Source organism: Eptatretus burgeri, chromosome 3, assembly GCF_056783735.1.
Source record: "Eptatretus burgeri isolate ZD-2024b chromosome 3, Ebu_testis_v1, whole genome shotgun sequence".
Lineage (NCBI taxonomy): Eukaryota > Metazoa > Chordata > Myxini > Myxiniformes > Myxinidae > Eptatretus > Eptatretus burgeri.
The window spans coordinates 102,327,347-102,344,157 of record NC_140963.1 but is presented as its reverse complement, the minus strand read 5'-3'; the positions used below and the strand labels follow the sequence as shown (position 1 = coordinate 102,344,157).

General features: G+C 43.8%; 1 protein-coding gene across 11 annotated transcripts in view; it reads left to right on the top strand.

Annotated features, from left to right (window-relative positions):
* The window catches only part of LOC147030554 (transmembrane protein 198-like), a 137,432-nt gene that overhangs the window by 69,972 nt on the left and 50,649 nt on the right, over positions 1–16,811 (top strand). For 10 of the 11 annotated variants that reach the window (XM_085874722.1, XM_085874721.1, XM_085874720.1 and 7 more), the window contains one exon: positions 12,070–12,311. In XM_085874722.1, coding sequence (XP_085730848.1) covers positions 12,143–12,311 — 169 coding nt within the window. In that variant the 5' untranslated portion in view covers positions 12,070–12,142. Of the gene's footprint in view, positions 1–1,067; positions 1,223–12,069; positions 12,312–16,811 lie in introns of those variants that run through there. The other variant, XM_085874723.1, reaches the window with a different exon arrangement.

The following is a 16,811-nucleotide window of genomic DNA, read 5'->3' as shown; positions in this document are numbered from 1 at the left end:
AACTTCGCCCGGCCAAAACTTTAACGATTACCCGTGATGCACTGGAAGAAGAATTTGGTTGTTTGTTCCCCTGTAGCAATTCCCTGTGTGTCATCGAGCTGGTGGATTTTGTTCTGTTGGTCGGTGTACGCTGGCTGACCCACTTTTCTGTGCGCTGGATTTCATTAGCATCTCCATGTTGGCACGGGACATGGGCAAATGCTTTTAACGTGCGATGGTTTTGCCAAAGCCATGCAAGATAAATCAAACACGGGCCGAGTCTTCTGCACTCCAAATTGTACAATTCAAAGATGCTACGGGCCTTACTGCAACCTGCTTGTCATCATTTATCATTTAAACGGCTCTTCCAGATTTTCCATGAGCCTTGTACAATGTAAATAAATAATTAAAAAGAAGAAGAAAAGGTCTGACTTGAGTTCCCATTGCCAGAAAAACTCCCCAAACTTCGCTGTGGTACTGTGGCAAACGAATAATGACCTTATCTGTCAGTTTTTGTTTTTGGACACTTGTGACTTAAACTGAGTATTTAGTAACGTAACACTTCACTTCAACTTTAACCGTTATAAAAATCCCATCGTTTTGGTTGCAAGTGCTTCACCTCGTTGCTCATTTCTGCAAGAGTAATGGCATTTCCACGTGGCAGTAATCCTGTCTTACTTTTTAGCCTCGCCTGTTCTCCAGGGTTATCGTTCTGTGTCTGTGTCTGTGTGAGTGCGCATGCAGATCTACTTTAATACTATTCACTCATCGACTGGAATCGATATCCCCTGGCGAGACATTGCATTGTTAAATGCTCAGTCTTGTTTTGAGCTGGTGTTGCCTTCACCTCTTCTGAACACCGTTCCACTTTGATTCGACGTGCCATTCATGGCGGAAACCTGCCTCGTCAAACTACTTGCATCGTCCGACCTCTGATGTGGCCTTTTGCTGGGGAAGTCACAACAGATCGTCTGGGAACCCCTCACCTCTCCTTACTCCCTCCTTCCCAATTTGCTTGGGAGCTTTCTATCGGCAATCTCCGCCCTTGCTGGTCGTGGGGGTTTGTGGTTACTTGCCGTGATTGGTGGAGGCTCTGTGATGGGGCGGGTTTTTTTTCTTTTCTTTTTTCTTTCTTTTTTTTCTGCACTCCCCCTAGGCCACTTTGCCCGTCATTCGGTGATTGCTCAACGGCGTGCTTCACGAGGTGTGCTCTGTTGGGCCCAGAGCATTGTATGAACAACTGGTGAGCAATAGAGTGTATGGAGCAGTGAAACTCGTGAAAAAAAACATTTCAGCTGCTGTTCGTACGTGCCAAGTTTCTCACCGATTGATTATTTATTGTGATCTGCTTTTATTTAAGCTGTTGCGTTTTCCTTGTTGAAATTCTGATTCGTGGCATTCCCAGCTTCTCTGTTCTGATCAGCTGAGTGTGATGCTTCAGTTACGTTGATCTTTGTTTGAGGCCTTCTTGAGCATTTGAACATTGATCTCCTATCTTGTTCCCCAATATCCTTGGATGGGTTTTGTCATTAGAGTTGTGCTATATGACGTATGTTCACAAGTCTTTTGTCCACACTTGGACTTTTTCAATGTTTCTTCCATGAGGTACTTTCTTCTGTCATACTGTAAAAGTAAAAGTTAGGTTGACAGTCTGTAATTTCAATGAAACTATCAAGAAATTGAGCCGCAGGTGATCTATCTTTCCTGCACAACGAAGATGGTCGATCAGTATGTCCACGTGCAAGACACCTGCTTCCTGCAACCTCTGCACATGTTACCGAAGGTTTTGTCGCCGATGCGGACACGGGTCCTATCTCTTTTCTTTTGAGGCGTTCTGCAGTTTTGCTCTTGAGGGGAAAAGCAAAACAAAAAAAATGAAAGCCAAAGATTTGACTCCACTTTGGTTTCACTGTAAGTGACTGCAGACTGCCTTGGTTATAAATGTGTTCCAAAAGGTTTTTCCCATCCTTTATGCTTTGTTCTATCTGGACTTTCAAAGAATAAATAATGTTAACTTCAATTTTGCAGCAGTTTAGCAACATGCAATTTCTTTATTTATTCTTATGCAGGCTGTGGCTGCGGCTTTGCAGATTAATTCATGCAATGGTAGAGTTGGACAATGGAAAAGATTTAAATATGTATATTTATATACATATACACACATTGTGGGCTGGCATGATGGCTTTGGAGGTATGCACTTTAGAGGCCAAAGCTGTCTAGTCTGGGCTTGAATCCTGACCTCACCATAAACTATCATCCTGATGTTTCACAGGCAGGGCGATTCATCAATATGTGCTGTCCATCGGATGGATGCTAAACTGGGCCTTCTGTCTGCTGGCATTAGTTACTTGACGCGAAAAATCCCACATTGTCCTTCGCAAATAGTAGGCAAGCTATCGCCGGCACCATGAATATATGACAAATTCTTGCCCGAACTTCCTGTGTCAGAGTTGCGATCCATCCAGTATTGTAACATCAGCCGTAGAAACTGCTTCATGAGGACTGATGCTCTGTGTAGAGCATGGTACATTATCTGATCCGATCTATATATTTTTTGGATTGCGAGCAGTATTTTTGATTGTGATCAATTGATGGTGATTACAAACCAACATCATTGTGTGGTGGTGGTTTGGTGGACCGAATGAAGTGGCATGAATGCCAATTTGGTCCCTTTTGTTCGGTGAATGGAGACAGTGAAACTCATGACATTGCAAAGTTATACGCTAACTTGCTCCCTGAAGAGTTATCTGACTATAGCCCTGTGTAGCATCAAAGCCCCATTGTGAGGATCCTGGCAGCTTCGTGTACTGTACAATACCATCCTTGTATGCGATGCAGCTTGCCGGCAGGCAGTGAGACTTCCCGGAACCTTATTCTACTGAGTGCCCTTTCTTGCAGCTTGGCATTGTGATGACATATTTGATTGACCGGTGTGGCATCTAAAAGTTTAAGTGATTCATTGATAGATGCTCAATTTGAGACCTCATGACGTTTCATTTGTTTGTTCCATTTGTGCTTTGGCTGAGTGTTGTGTGCTTTCTTTTTTGTTTGTTTGTTTGTTCCATGCTGGAAGGTTACTTGACTCCAACCTGCTTTGGATGACATGGATAGTCTGTGGTCTTTCATTTCTCCATCTGATGTCCCACATGGTAGAAAGGTATTCCTTTACCTTGGAGTGTTGATGGATCATTGATTTAGACTTCATGGCAGGCTTTAAATTTAAAGGCCAAAAGTAATTGCTGGCTGACTTTTTTTCAATTCTCCCTCCTCCTTATTTTTGATGCAAATTTTGACATTTTGTGCCACCATAACCAACATGACTAATATATGTACAAAAGCTATGGAGCACAAGATTACATCAGTTTACAAGACTGAGATGTCTTAACCAGTTGGTGTGCGTAGTTTGCTTTAGTCCAGTGGTGTATGGATTTACGATCAATTTTTGGCTGGAGATATCGGGATCTGTCTCCGATGTATACTTTGCATTAATTCAGGTGTTCCACTTCTAGAATGTAGCATCACCATTGGCATTGGGCAGCATAACAAATAGCCAGGTGCAAAACAACTAAAAGTTGACAAAACAACTTCCATCCTGCAAAGAAAGCAGAAATGCACCTTTTTCTTTTTTACCTCTACCACCTAAGGTGGCCGAAGGTTATATTTGCACACCTGTTCCTCTGTCTGTCTGTCTGTCTGTGAGCAGGATATCTCAACAACTTATGGACAGATGGTAAAGATGTTGGTGAAGATCTGGAAAGGAAGCCATACACTAGAAATTTTAAGAGTGATTCTTCACCATTGAGAGATTGGGCCACAAACGATATATCGCATGACACCAAAAGTTGTGGGTGGTTTGGGTTTCCATGACAAAACTTGGTGGATGAGTTGGGTAGGTGATGAGACCAAGCAGATGAGATTTTGGTTAATGTCTGGATGGAGATCTGGCTGATCATTGGGATACAAAACGTAAACTGGTCAGCCTGGCGGAGGGATTTGCTCCACTCAGTGTCGTTCCAGTTAGTCTCGCCCTGAACTGGTTGTGTGCGTGCGTGTCCATCTATATATTTATCTCTGCCACCAAAGGGGAAGTAGGTTATGTTATTACCCCTTTCTGTCTTTGTTTGTTTGTCTGTTTGTCTGTAGGTATCTCAAAAAGTTGTGGATGGATCCGGATGAAATGTTGTGCACAGGTTTGGTGTGTGTGACAAGAACGAACCGATTAGATTTTGGTGAAGATCCGGATCCGACTACTGGAAGTTTTTTTTTTTTTAGTGATTCTTCACCATTGAGAGATCGGGCCAAAATTGATATATAGCACGATATCTCAAAAAGGTTTGGACGGATTCGGATGAAAGTTGGTGGGCACGTTGGGTGTGTGACAAGGAAGAATTGAATCGATTTTGGTGAAGATCCGGATCTGGATCTGGACACTAAATTTATTTAATTTTTAACTGATTCTTCAACATTAAGAGTTTGTGCCAAAAACGATATAGTACTGCATAGCATTATATTTCAAAAATGTATTGGGCCAGATATGTTCTCATGGATCAGGCATTACGTGGTGGAGGTATGCGTTCTACCGAGTGCCCTTTTAGTTTCACTTTAAATTTCTTTTCTCTGCAACCGTTTGTCAATTCCACGTGAACCATTAAGTATAGGAGGGATTCCCCATGAAGAATATGTTGTCAACTCTGATGTCACAGGTCGCAGTTTATGGCAGCCCTATTGGAAAAAAAATTGACATCTTGCCCGAAACCGCAACTATGTCATCATCACCCTATGGGTGATTATACCCTATATCGGGTGATAACGATGACCTCATCAGTGAAGTGATATTCCAGCCGTATTTGGTTCGATTGAAATACCTATCTTTAAAAATCTGCGACTTCATATTATCTGATCGATGACCCAAAGTGAGGGAAGAATTAAATTTATGACATCATCGGTCACGTGGTCTGGTGGCCATATTGGATTGAAAATAAAAACGTCAAAAAATGTTATTCTCCAGAACCGCTTGACAGATGAATGCGAAAATTCATACATCTGATCGACGAACCATGGGGAATATAGTTTGAATTTTTTTTAACATATTCATCTTCATTGATGCAATTTAGCCTTGATGTGCACAAAAGTGGTCATTAAATATCCGAATAATCGATCAATCATCAATAAAGCTACGGATAATGACAATGTATGTGACATAATATGACAATGTAGATGATACAAGCATCTGGGCCATAAAAGTAGCGCTTTCAGTTAATGATGGTATTTTTGTTCAGAATGAGCGTACGAGACAAGACCTGCAGTATATGTGCTCTACCGAGTGCTATTCTGGTATTAAATATTTTGAGCAGGGCTTGATCTCTCTCAGGGTTGCCTGCATTGTTTTCAGGTCACCAAAATGTCTACCTATGATGGAGGAATTTTGCCTGCGGACCCCTTATTGCAAGATCTGTTTTTATGGGCCTCCTCCAGCACTAGTGTAGTGTTTGGATGTGTTGGTGTCAAGGGTTGAGGAGGGAATGTGCTGAGAAAAATTGAAGGATCAAAGATTGCTTTCCTCTCTGTGCCTTTTGAAATGCGCTGTACGAAAGAAAATCCCAAATAAAAACGAAAAATACTTGTACAATGTCCTGTTTGTGCTTTGGTGCACGTGAACCCAAATCAGGTGGATTTCTGAGATGCAGAAAAGGGGGACTGAGCATTCCCGCTTGGTGGAAGATCGGTTTCATTTGGCACAAACGATTTTCAAAATGAGACCTGTTTATCTTTCACTTTTAATTGATTTTAATTTCAATTTTCAGATTTTGGGACAGACTGTTGTAAATCAGCTCTTTGGATACGTGTACTTGCACCAGCATTCTTTTAAAACCCTTCCAGACTGCTTTCAAATGGTCACAGAGTCCTGAAATTGCTCTCTTAAAGGTCACATACATACATGTTGTACAACCCTTAACCAGAAATGATTACGTGACCGTCTTCAATCCTGTTTTTGCTATCTCTGGACCTGCTTCAAAATGGTGTAAGTTTTATTTTATTTTATTTTATTTTATTTTTATCTTGCAGGTCGTATATCTACTCTAAACATTGCTGCTTATTTATCAGACCCATTTTATCTATCTTGTTGTTGTTCCCCAGGGATGTCACTGTCCGCTCTTGTTTATTCTCTTTATCTTTTTTTATTTTTTGTATACGTTGTCGAGGCTCGTATGATTGCTGACACACAACACACATCAAGGGGGGCATGAGACAGGAGGGGAGGGAGTGGGAAGGACAAAATAGTGGGGAGCAGAGACATTGGGAGAGGGATGGGACGGGGAACATGGGAAAGAGAAGATGGACATTACAGGGACTTTTAGGAAGGAAAGCAGGGAATTTGAAGGAGGTGGGCTTGGGTGGATTATCGGGGGTAGAAAAGATTGAGCATTTGGATGGGGGATGATAAGAGGTGGTGGTGAACAGCTGTTTTGAAGGCCTGGAGGGAAGACTGGGAATTTATAGAGTGAGGAAGTTTATTCCAAAGGCGGGGAAAAGAGGAATGAAAGAGTGAAAGTGAGCAGTGATTCGTGATTTTGGTAGTTTTACCAGAAGGGGGTTGTTGGCGGACCTTGCGCGCCCTGCGGAAATGTGGTGGGGACAAATCGCAGAGAGAGCAGGGGGCGAGGCTGGAGAGGAGACGGAAGAAGACAGAAAGACCACCGACCAACCTGCGGTGATTGAGTGAGAGGCCCAAAGACTCAGCCTCATTGTGGGAGATGCCAATGATCCGAAATGCCTTGGTTTCTATAGCGTGAAGCCGAGAAAGGTGGGAGGCAGGAGCACCAGCCCAGAGCGGATAGCAGAACTCCATCAGGCTGCGGACAAAAGCTTTGTAAGTGGTCAGGAGCTCAGGTGGGCCGAGGAAGGACCTTGCACGACGGAGGATTCCCAGTCGGCGACTGGCTTTGGAGGCGAGGTTTGAAATGTGGTTTTTCCAGGAAAGGTCATGGCAGATAGTGAGACCTAGAAGCTTGAAAGAAAAGACTTCTTCCAGAGGATTGTTGAGAAAGTGGATGGGGGGGTTTTCTAAACGGTCCTTTCGAAGAGACGTAGTGAGAGTGTGAGATTTGTCTGGATTGAAAGACATGTTCCACGTGTTGGACCAGTTTGTGATTTTATCCAGATCAGCAGTGAGCGAAGAAGCTGCTGCTTGCCAGTCTGAGGGATGACCGATGGTACGGCAGAGGGTGGAGTCGTCGGCAAAGAGATAAAGAGGATTTTCCAGAGAGAGAGATCATTGATGAAAACCAAAAAAAGAACAGGGCCCAGAATGCTACCTTGAGGAACTCCAGCCTGGACAGGAAGGGGGGGATGAAAGAACTCCATTTAGGGCCACACGTTGACTGCGACAGGAGAGGAAGTCTGCGAGCCATGAGTGGAGATGGCCTTGGATACCATAGGAAGAGAGTTTGGTGAGCAGGGTAGGGTGCCAGACTGTGTCAAAAGCACGTGATATATCCAGGGATATGGCTCGGATTTCCTGTCTGGCATTGAGGGCTTCCATCCATTGTTGGGAGAGCAGAAGCAGCACATCCAGGGTAGAGTGACCTGGTCTGAAACCAAATTGATGATCAGAAATCAAGCCATTGGAGAAGAGGAAGGATTTGATGTCTGACGCGATGATGGATTCCATAACCTTGCTGATGATTGGGAGAAGGCTGATTGGTCTGAAGTTGCAGGGATCTGTTTTTGCACCTTTTTGTGCAGGGCAGTGATGTTTGCTGATTTCCAAGTCGATGGCAGATGGTCTTGAGCAAATGAGAGGGTGAAGAGAACAGAGAGGGGGTGAGCAAGAGCAGGCTTTGAGGACACGTGGGCTGATGCCGTCTGGACCGGTTGCAGAATCTGAGTCGAGGTTTGACAGCAAGCTCTTCACCTTGTCAGGAGAAAAGGACACAGAGTCTCAGGACAGTTGGGTGCGACTGGGTAAGGTGGGTAGAGAAAGTGATGGGTTTTGGACACAAGATTTAGCTGCAAACACCGAGTTTAGGCATTCAGCTTTTTCACATGCGGTATCAGCAGTGCTGCCATTTGAGGTAAGGGAGGGGATGGAGGGGGAACATACACCAGAAACAGATTTGATTAGATGCCACCAGGATTTTGAGGAGGGAGAGAGGTTTGAGAGTTCAGACTTGAGATGAGAAAGATGTTGTTTTCTGGCTCTCCTGAGGGTAGATACACACTTGTTACATGCTTTATGGAAGGAACTGAGATTGCCCTCAGTTGGGTTTGCTTTCCATGAGGCAAAGGCAAGTTGTTTCAGTACAACTGCCTCACCACAAGCTTCAGTGAACCAAGGGCGGGAGGAAGGGTCGGACAACTGAAGATGAGAGGGGATAAATCTGTGCATGAGGGAGAGCAAGTTTCTTTGAAAAAATTCCCAGGATGCGTTGATGTTGGACATAGTAGAGATAGGAGACAGTCTATAAGTTTGAGGGCTGCTTGGAGACCCTGTCAGTCGGCTTGAGTGAAATGCCAGACTTGACGGCGGTGAGGTGGTTCTCTGATAACAGCCAGAGAGATGTCCACTTTGACAAGGACGTCGTCAGAAGAACCGATTGGAGCGGAGGAAGAGCAGCAGATATTGTCAGGGAAGTTTGTCAAAAATCAGATCGAGAAGAGATGGAGTACCATTGGTTGAGATCCGGGTAGGGAAGTTGACCGATTTGAGTCGGTCCCAATGAGTCGCAGAAAGCTTTTGCTGAGGTGCCATGACAGGTGAGAGAGGTACCCACACCTCGCCAGCTGGCATGATGACAATTGAAGTCGCCACATATGAGGAAGAGAGAGTTTGGATGAGAAGATAAAAGTTGGTCCATGTTTTCAGATAGTGAGTGTGGATGGAGTCATCACTGTTCGGTGGACGGTACAGTACACATATAAACATGAGGTGGGAGTTGAGGGGAAGCCGAAGCCAGAGGTATTCCTGGGGGTGTGGAGGAGTGAGGGCAGTGCATGGAGAGTGAGGAATAGTCTTTGAGCAGAGCAACTCCTCCACCACGACGAGGCTCGGGTCTGTCAAACCGGAGGAGGGAGTGACCAGGGAGAGATACTTGGGAGTCAAGACATGTCGTGGGGGAGGAAAGTTTCTGTTAGGCAGATTATGTCTGGTTTGTCAGTGGCAACCTGTATGGAAAGATCTGAAAGGTTTGAGCGAAGGCCCCGGATATTTGAGGTCCATAGTTTTAATGAAGAGGTAGGGCTGTGGGGGGACGGGGGGGTAGGACAAGGGACGAGGGGGGAGGTAAGGAGTGTTGTTGAAAGTGTGGGGGTGGCAAAATTGCTCGTTCAGGGGAGCCGAATGAGGGTTAGAAAAGGCTCTGTGGTGCTGGGGGCTGGAGGGAGGGGGACAAGAGAGGGGGAAGAAGGCAGTTGAGGATTTAAGTTGGTGGAGTGAAGAGATGGAGGTGAGAGGGCAGTGGAAGGAGGCAGCTTTGTGGATGGGAGGGGGGAGCAACTTTGCGAAGGATGAGTGAGGGGGATGAATGGTGGGAGAAAGGTGAGGGGGGAGTTTTTGAGAGAGGTGAGAGGGAGGCTTGGAGGGAGAAGAGTGGGATGGTTGCTTTGGGAGGGAGGGTTGAGAGGAGTGAGTTGGCACTGAAGTCGGAAAAAAAGAATGGTTGATGGAAAGCGAACATTCATAGCAAACTGGGTTTTTTTTGAGTTTTAGGTCAGTTATGCGATTAAACACATTTCTTGAGGGATGCAATAAAGGCGAATTCGGAGAATGGAGAGAAGAAACGCTGTAACAGTTGGATTTTTATGGCAAGGTATGAAGGAAAGGTCGAATTGAGAGCAGTCTGTTGGAATAGCAGAAGAGTAGTGCATTATGATACAGTAAAGAGTACCACACGTGTGAAAGAGGAAGATGAAGCATTATAAGAGATCGTTTTTGTTATTATTAATGTTTGAGAGTTTTCAACAGATTAGGTCATTGAAGTGTTGTAGAAAAAATCGAGGAAGAAGAAGAGGAGATGAAGAAGAAGAAGAATCTGAGAAAGGTGGTGGGTTTTTTTTTTTTTGATGAGAAAAAGTGATTACTTGGGATGGGGGACGTTAAGAAAGTGGGAAAGATAGAAATGAAAGATAATGGGGAGAAAAAGCAAATAAACATGATCGTACACCGAGGGGAACAAAGGGGAGTCCTCAAGCCTCAAGGATAGGCCTCAAGCACCCAGTTCGACAAGTTCGACGAAATCTCACGAAATAGCACGATTTTTGAAACAAAACCGAACTCGGAACACACAGTAGCATATAGGTGAGAAAATAAAGTTAAAACGGGACAGATAACGACCGGAAACTTAACTTTGAGATCGTCAGCAGGGAGCCCCCAAGGAGACCGGCCAATGCTCCCAATGGTTAATGTGGTTTCAATCTTTACCTGCATCCATCTGATAAAACTTTACATAATTTCAATAGCAGCTTTCACTGTGACACGTGACGGAACCCAGAACTCTACCTGTCCATTAAACCTGGTGACCGATAACTCTGAACGCCTATCTCTCTAAAATTCAAATTTTGATGTCTATAAACGTGCTCAAACTCATTGCTGCCAAGAGGAAGACTTTTGGTGCCCGAGCATTTTTACCTCTGCCACCGAAGGTCGGCTGAGGTTGTTTCAGACGGAGGATTCATACAAAACTTGGTGGATGAGTTGAGTAGGTGACAAGAACAGGCCAATAATTATATTTTGGTTGAGGTCAGATTGAGATCCTGCCGAACAGTGGGATACAAAATGTAAACTGTTCAGCCTGGCGTAGGCATGCACTTTACCGAGTGCCATTCTAGTTCATACGTGTTCTTCAACCGTGGTACTCGCTGCCTTTTCATATCTGCACAGACAGCCTCATCAATTCTCCTTCTTGAATCTCTCCGAATATTTGCATCTTTTAACAGTTGATTTTCCTTCATTTCTTACATCTTCCTTCTTTGGAAAGCTCTTTCAGATTCTGCTTGCAAATGTACAGCGCTTCTTCTTTACTGGTCACAATTATCCCCGTGTTTTATGGGATTGCCTAGGGCAAGCTTGGCCCGAGTCTTTCACGAACCGGCTGTCCAGGCCTGACCTTCAACTAATGGTTGGGCAGGAATTTGTAATTTGTTCAGGGTGCCGACGAGATATCGCCCACTCTTCGCAAAGGACACCGTGGCATCTTTAACATTCACCAACTACTGCCAGCAGGTGGAACGCCTGTTTAACGTCCATCCGAGGGCGGCACATATATTGCTGAATCGCCCTGCTTATGAAACACCGGGATGACAGTTTATATCTGGGTCCAGATTCGAACCCAGGTTAGATGGCTTAGAGGCGAGTGTGCGTACCTCGAAGCTCGGCCATCCTGGCTGCCCACCAAATGAAAAGTGCTATTCAGAGAAATCCATTGATTGAATTTATTTTCTTTGCAGAAAACGTACAGAAGTGTAAAACGATTGAGAGGTATTTCTAATTTATATCTAATTTTCTAACCAACTATTCAAGTAAACTTTTTAACCTTCAAGCTGAAATTGCACCTGCATTTTGCAGATATACACCTGGTCTTTTGAGTCGTGTGCCATTCTTTAATTGTGTGATTATAGGGCAAAGCCATAATAGAATAAAAGTACAACTGCGATGATCAACCAAACAACAATGTTCATTGTGTTTCTGTTTTGGAGCGAAAGAGCAAACTTGGTGGTTGCATTCTCAAAGGTCTCTGCTGTGTTCCCCAGGAGGCATTCATGGAAATATTACAAATACTGGCCGATTGTGATGGGTGGTGATTGAGATTTCCATTGTAGCTGTCCAGATCTGGTATCCACTTGTTCCTTCTTCCGCCGGGCCTGGAGCCAAGTGGCTCGATGTCCCCCGACATATGATGACTATGCTCTGGCTGTTTACAGACTGCTCTTGCACCATCTTTGTACTCTCCTGAACTTTCTAACACAACCAACTGTAATAACAAGTTATTGCACTGTATCGAACAGATTTCCAACTTGGGGAAGGAAGTGAGGGAGGCGTTCCTCTGCCAGTTATTATTCTTATTATATCACTCTGGTCTTTCTTGTTCCCAGATGCCTTTGTGAAAAGGGACCAGGCACTTTGGGGAGGCTACTGCGTCCAGTGCTGCCCTCCATTCCATATACCATGACGGCCGTACCTCATGCTGTGAGCTTGCATGCGATCACAACCGAGTTGCCGATTCCAACCGAGGGCCCTGATCCTTGCACAGTGGAGATCGAGCGGACGTATGATGCTCTGCCTTCGGCTGTTGCTGCCGTATGCTGCCTCTTTGGCATCGTGTACTGCTTCTTTGGTGAGCACAAAGTATCCTCTCGGCTGTCTTTTACCAAAGTTTATCTTGTTTTGTAATTTTGCCTTTTTGACAGAAAAGGTTTTTTTGTTGTTGTTGTTTTTTTATTTTTTTTTGCACCTGAAGAGAAAAGAACCAATGCACAAACCATTGTCATACATTTACACCATTATTCTGGAATTGATACCATTGCAGTATACAGGATGTCCCACATAAGACTGAATAACTCGTATTAATGTAACGGGATTTTGATGAAAAGTATGCATCAGGACATTGGGTTTAGCATTTATTTGTACGTTGTGAGGCGATTTGAAAGCTTGCAAGTTCATTCAATGTGTCCTTGATTTTTCTTGGGAAACTCCTGTCATACATTGCAGAAAGTTGTTGCATTTTCTCTTAGAAGTGGACGGAAATGTTTGTTCCACATTGCCATGCAAATGAAAATCTACCGTGATCAAAAGCTGGACAAGACGTGATCAAAAGTGTGATCTTGTTTGATTCTCTCCAACATCTTGAACAAATGGCGAGCGAGCCTTGATCCTCCTCGGGAATCTCATGGAGAATGCAAATACTTGTAAGGATGCTGCTTTGCTCTTTTCAGAACCCTGTAAAGTGAATTCAGCTACAAAGATTTCTGCCTTCATGACTTTTTTCGTGGTTGGGGGGGGGGGGATGTTTTCAAAGATCGAAAGACTTCTGCAATTGCCCCCCGAGGCGTGCAGAGTTTTGGCCCAAGCCTGGCACAGTGTAAATGTTGCAAGACTTGTTGAAATGGCTTCACATATCATTTTTCTAAGTTTCGTTTTTGTTGGTGCCAACATGTTTGTATTGAAATAAAATAATGAGGTCCTGCTTAACGAGTGCCTGTACTCAACATGAAGTTGCTCTCGGAAGAAATCTGTATCATCGTATCGAGCAAGGTTGCGATTCTCACGGTGAGCCTGCTCTAGTCTCGCACGGTGTACGTCCTGATGGCGCAGGGCATCCCTTACTTGCCGGTCTTCTCGCTGGTGAGGGATTTCTTCTGCACGACGCCTTGCCTCACGTCCAGTGTTGTCTGCCAAGCGAGCAGCTCGTTCTTCATCCGTTTCTTCTGCATGACGCCTTGCCTCGCGTTCAGTGTTGTCTGCCAAGCGAGCAGTTCGTTCTTCATCCGTTTCAGCTGCACGACACCTTGTCACGCACGTAGCGTCGCGTGTCAAGCGAGCAGCTCGTTCTTCATCCGTTTCCTCTGCACGGCGCCTTGCCTCGCGTTCAGTGTTGTCTGCCAAGCGAGCAGTTCGTTCTAAATCTGTTTCTTCTGCACGCCGCCTTGCCTCGCGTTCAGTGTTGTCTGCCAAGCGAGCGGTTCGTTCTTCATCCGTTTGAGCTGCACGACGCCTTGTCATGTGCGTTGCGTTGCGTGTCAAGCGAGCAGCTCGTGCTTCGTCAGATTCCATTGCGCGTGCACGACGCGCAGCTTCGTTCCTTCGCTGTCGTAAACGACGATTGGATTGGGGCATTGTGTTTAATAAAATCGAGAAAGTACAGAAATCGAGAAAGAAAGAATAGAGTAAGTCGATAAATCAAGAAAAAAAAATCGAGAAAGAATACAGTAATCGTCACTGACTGGATTGGGGTATTGGGTTTAAGAAAATCGAGAAAGAAATCGAGAAAGTACCGAAATCGAGAAAGAAAGAAAGAATACAGTAAGTCGATAAATCAAGAAAAAAATCGAGAAAGAATACAGTAATCGTCACTGACTGGATTGGGGTATTGGGTTTAAGAAAATCGAGAAAGTACAGAAATCGAGAAAGAATACAGTAACCGTCACTCTCCGGAAGTGAAGTCCTCACTGTCCGGAAGTTCGCATATGGCAGTTACGATTATTCGCAATTTATTCTGAATGGCCAATTATTCAATTAGCGCTAACGTATTTTGCCTTTTCCCAATGTCATCGTAAGGAAAAACACTAAGAGAAGAGGAAAGAGGAGAAAAAAAACGTGCAAAAAATAATTTACTTCCTGATTCGGAACATACCAGCAAACTCTGATGTTCCCCAAATTTATGCACTGTCTAATATGAAAACGATCATAACTTGGGGCATTGTGTTTATCTATAAATGCGCATAAGAAATCGAGAAATTATTAGAATACACGAAAAAAAAAACGTGCAAAAAAAAATTTACTTCCTGGTTCGGAGCATACCAGCACTCTGATCTTACCAAAATTTATACACCATCTAATAGGAAAACGATCATAACTTGGGCCATTGTGTTTATCTATAAATGCGCATGAGAAATCGAGAAATTATTAGAATACACGAAGTCATCACTCTCCGGAAGCCCGTACGTTGTAACCTGTAATGGGGAATGCGGCTGAGCTTCCCTTCACCATCGGCCACGCCCACGCAACAACGTGTCTTGCCATTGGTTTGGTAAATAAATGGCCATAACTTGCGAAGCACTTGTCCGATTAATATCAAACCTTGAAAAGGCACATCCTCAGGTCCCCAGCAATATACCTGGCAAGTTTCAATTAGATCGGACCAGAGGTTGTCGAGAAACAGCGGTCTCACACACACACACACACACACACACACACACACACACACACACACACACACACACACACACACACACATACACACACACACACACACACACACACACACACACACACACACACATACACACACACACACACACACACACACACACACACACACATACACATACACATACACATACACATACACATACACATACACATACACATACACATACACATACACATACACATACACATACACATACACATACACATACACATACACATACACATACACATACACATACACATACACATACACATACACATACACATACACATACACATACACATACACATACACATACACATACACATACACATACACACACACACACACTGCTGGAATTATAGATAGATAATTGCTGTTGGCATAGCTGTGGTTGTTGTTTGTGTCCCCTTTCCGTGTACTTTTATATATTTTTCTGTTGCTTCGAGAAGTATTACTTTATATACTTTTGCGTGCTCCTTCCTTGTCATTCTAAACGGTTCCTGCTGTAATGGAATAATAAATGTTACTTTTGGAGCCACTACAATGCCACCAGAAAGTATTCACACCCCTCGACTTTTGTCACATTTTGTTGTGTTTCAGCCTGAAGTTAAAAATTGATTTCATTTTTAAAATGTTGTCACATATCTACACAAAATATCCCATAATGACAAAGTGAAAACATGTTTTTAGTAATTTTTACAAATTCATTAAAAATGAAAATCTGAAATGTCTTGCATTGATAAGTATTCAACCCCCTGAGTCAATACTTTGTAAAAGCACCTTTGGCAGGGATTACAGCTTCGAGTCTTCTTGGGTATGTTTGTATCAGCTTTGGACAACTGGATTTGGGGATTTTCTCCCATTCTGCCTTGCAGATTTGCTCAAGCTCTGTCAAGTTAGATGGGAACGTGAGTGAACAGCAATCTTCAAGTCTTTCCACAGATTCTCAATGGGATTCAAGTCTGCGCCTTTGCTGGGCCACTCCAAGGTCTTTCATGCTCTTGGTCTGAAGCCACTCCAGTGTTACTTTGGCTGTGTACTTGGGGTCATTGTCCTGTTGGAACATAAATATTCGCCAGTCTTACATCTTTTGCACTCTGAAGCAGGTTCTCCTCAACGATTTGCCTGTATTTGGGTCCATTCATTGTTCCCTTTAGCCTTAAAAGTCTCCCAGTCCCTGCCGCTGAAAAGCATCCCCACAGCATGATGCTGTCACCACCATGCTTCACGGTAGGCATGATGTTAGATGGGTGATGAGCTTGTGCTCGGTTTCCTCCAGACATAGTACTTTGCATTCAGGCCAAAGAGTTCAATTTTTGTCTCATCGGACCACAAAATCTTTTTCCTCATGCTCTCAGAGTCTTCAGCATGCCTTTTTGCAAACTTCAGGTGTGCTTTCATGTGCCTTTTTCTCAGGCGTAGCTTCCGTCTGGCCATAAAACCTAGATTTGTGAACAACGGCAGAGACTGTTGTCCTTCTGACAGGTTCTCCCATCTCAACCAAGGAACTCTGAAGTTCTGTCAGAGTGGTCAATGGGTCACTTCCCTGCCTGAGGACACACACACTGCCAATTGTGGGACCTCATATAGAAAGGTGTTTTTCATTATATAAATCATGTATGTGCAATCAATTTAATTGGCCACAGGTGGTCTCCATTCAGGTTCTAGAGACATCTCAAGGATGATCAAAGGATATTTGATGCACCTGAGCTCAATTTGGAGTGTCATAGCAAAGGGTTTGAATACTTATTGACGCAAGACATTTCTGCTTCTCATTTTTATTTCATTCGTAAAAAAATTCTAAAAACATGTTTTCATTTTGGCATTATGCGGTATTTTGAGGAGATCAGTGACAAAAATTTAAATTTAATCCATTTAAAATTCAGGCTGAAACACAACAAAATGTGACAAAAGTTGAGGGGT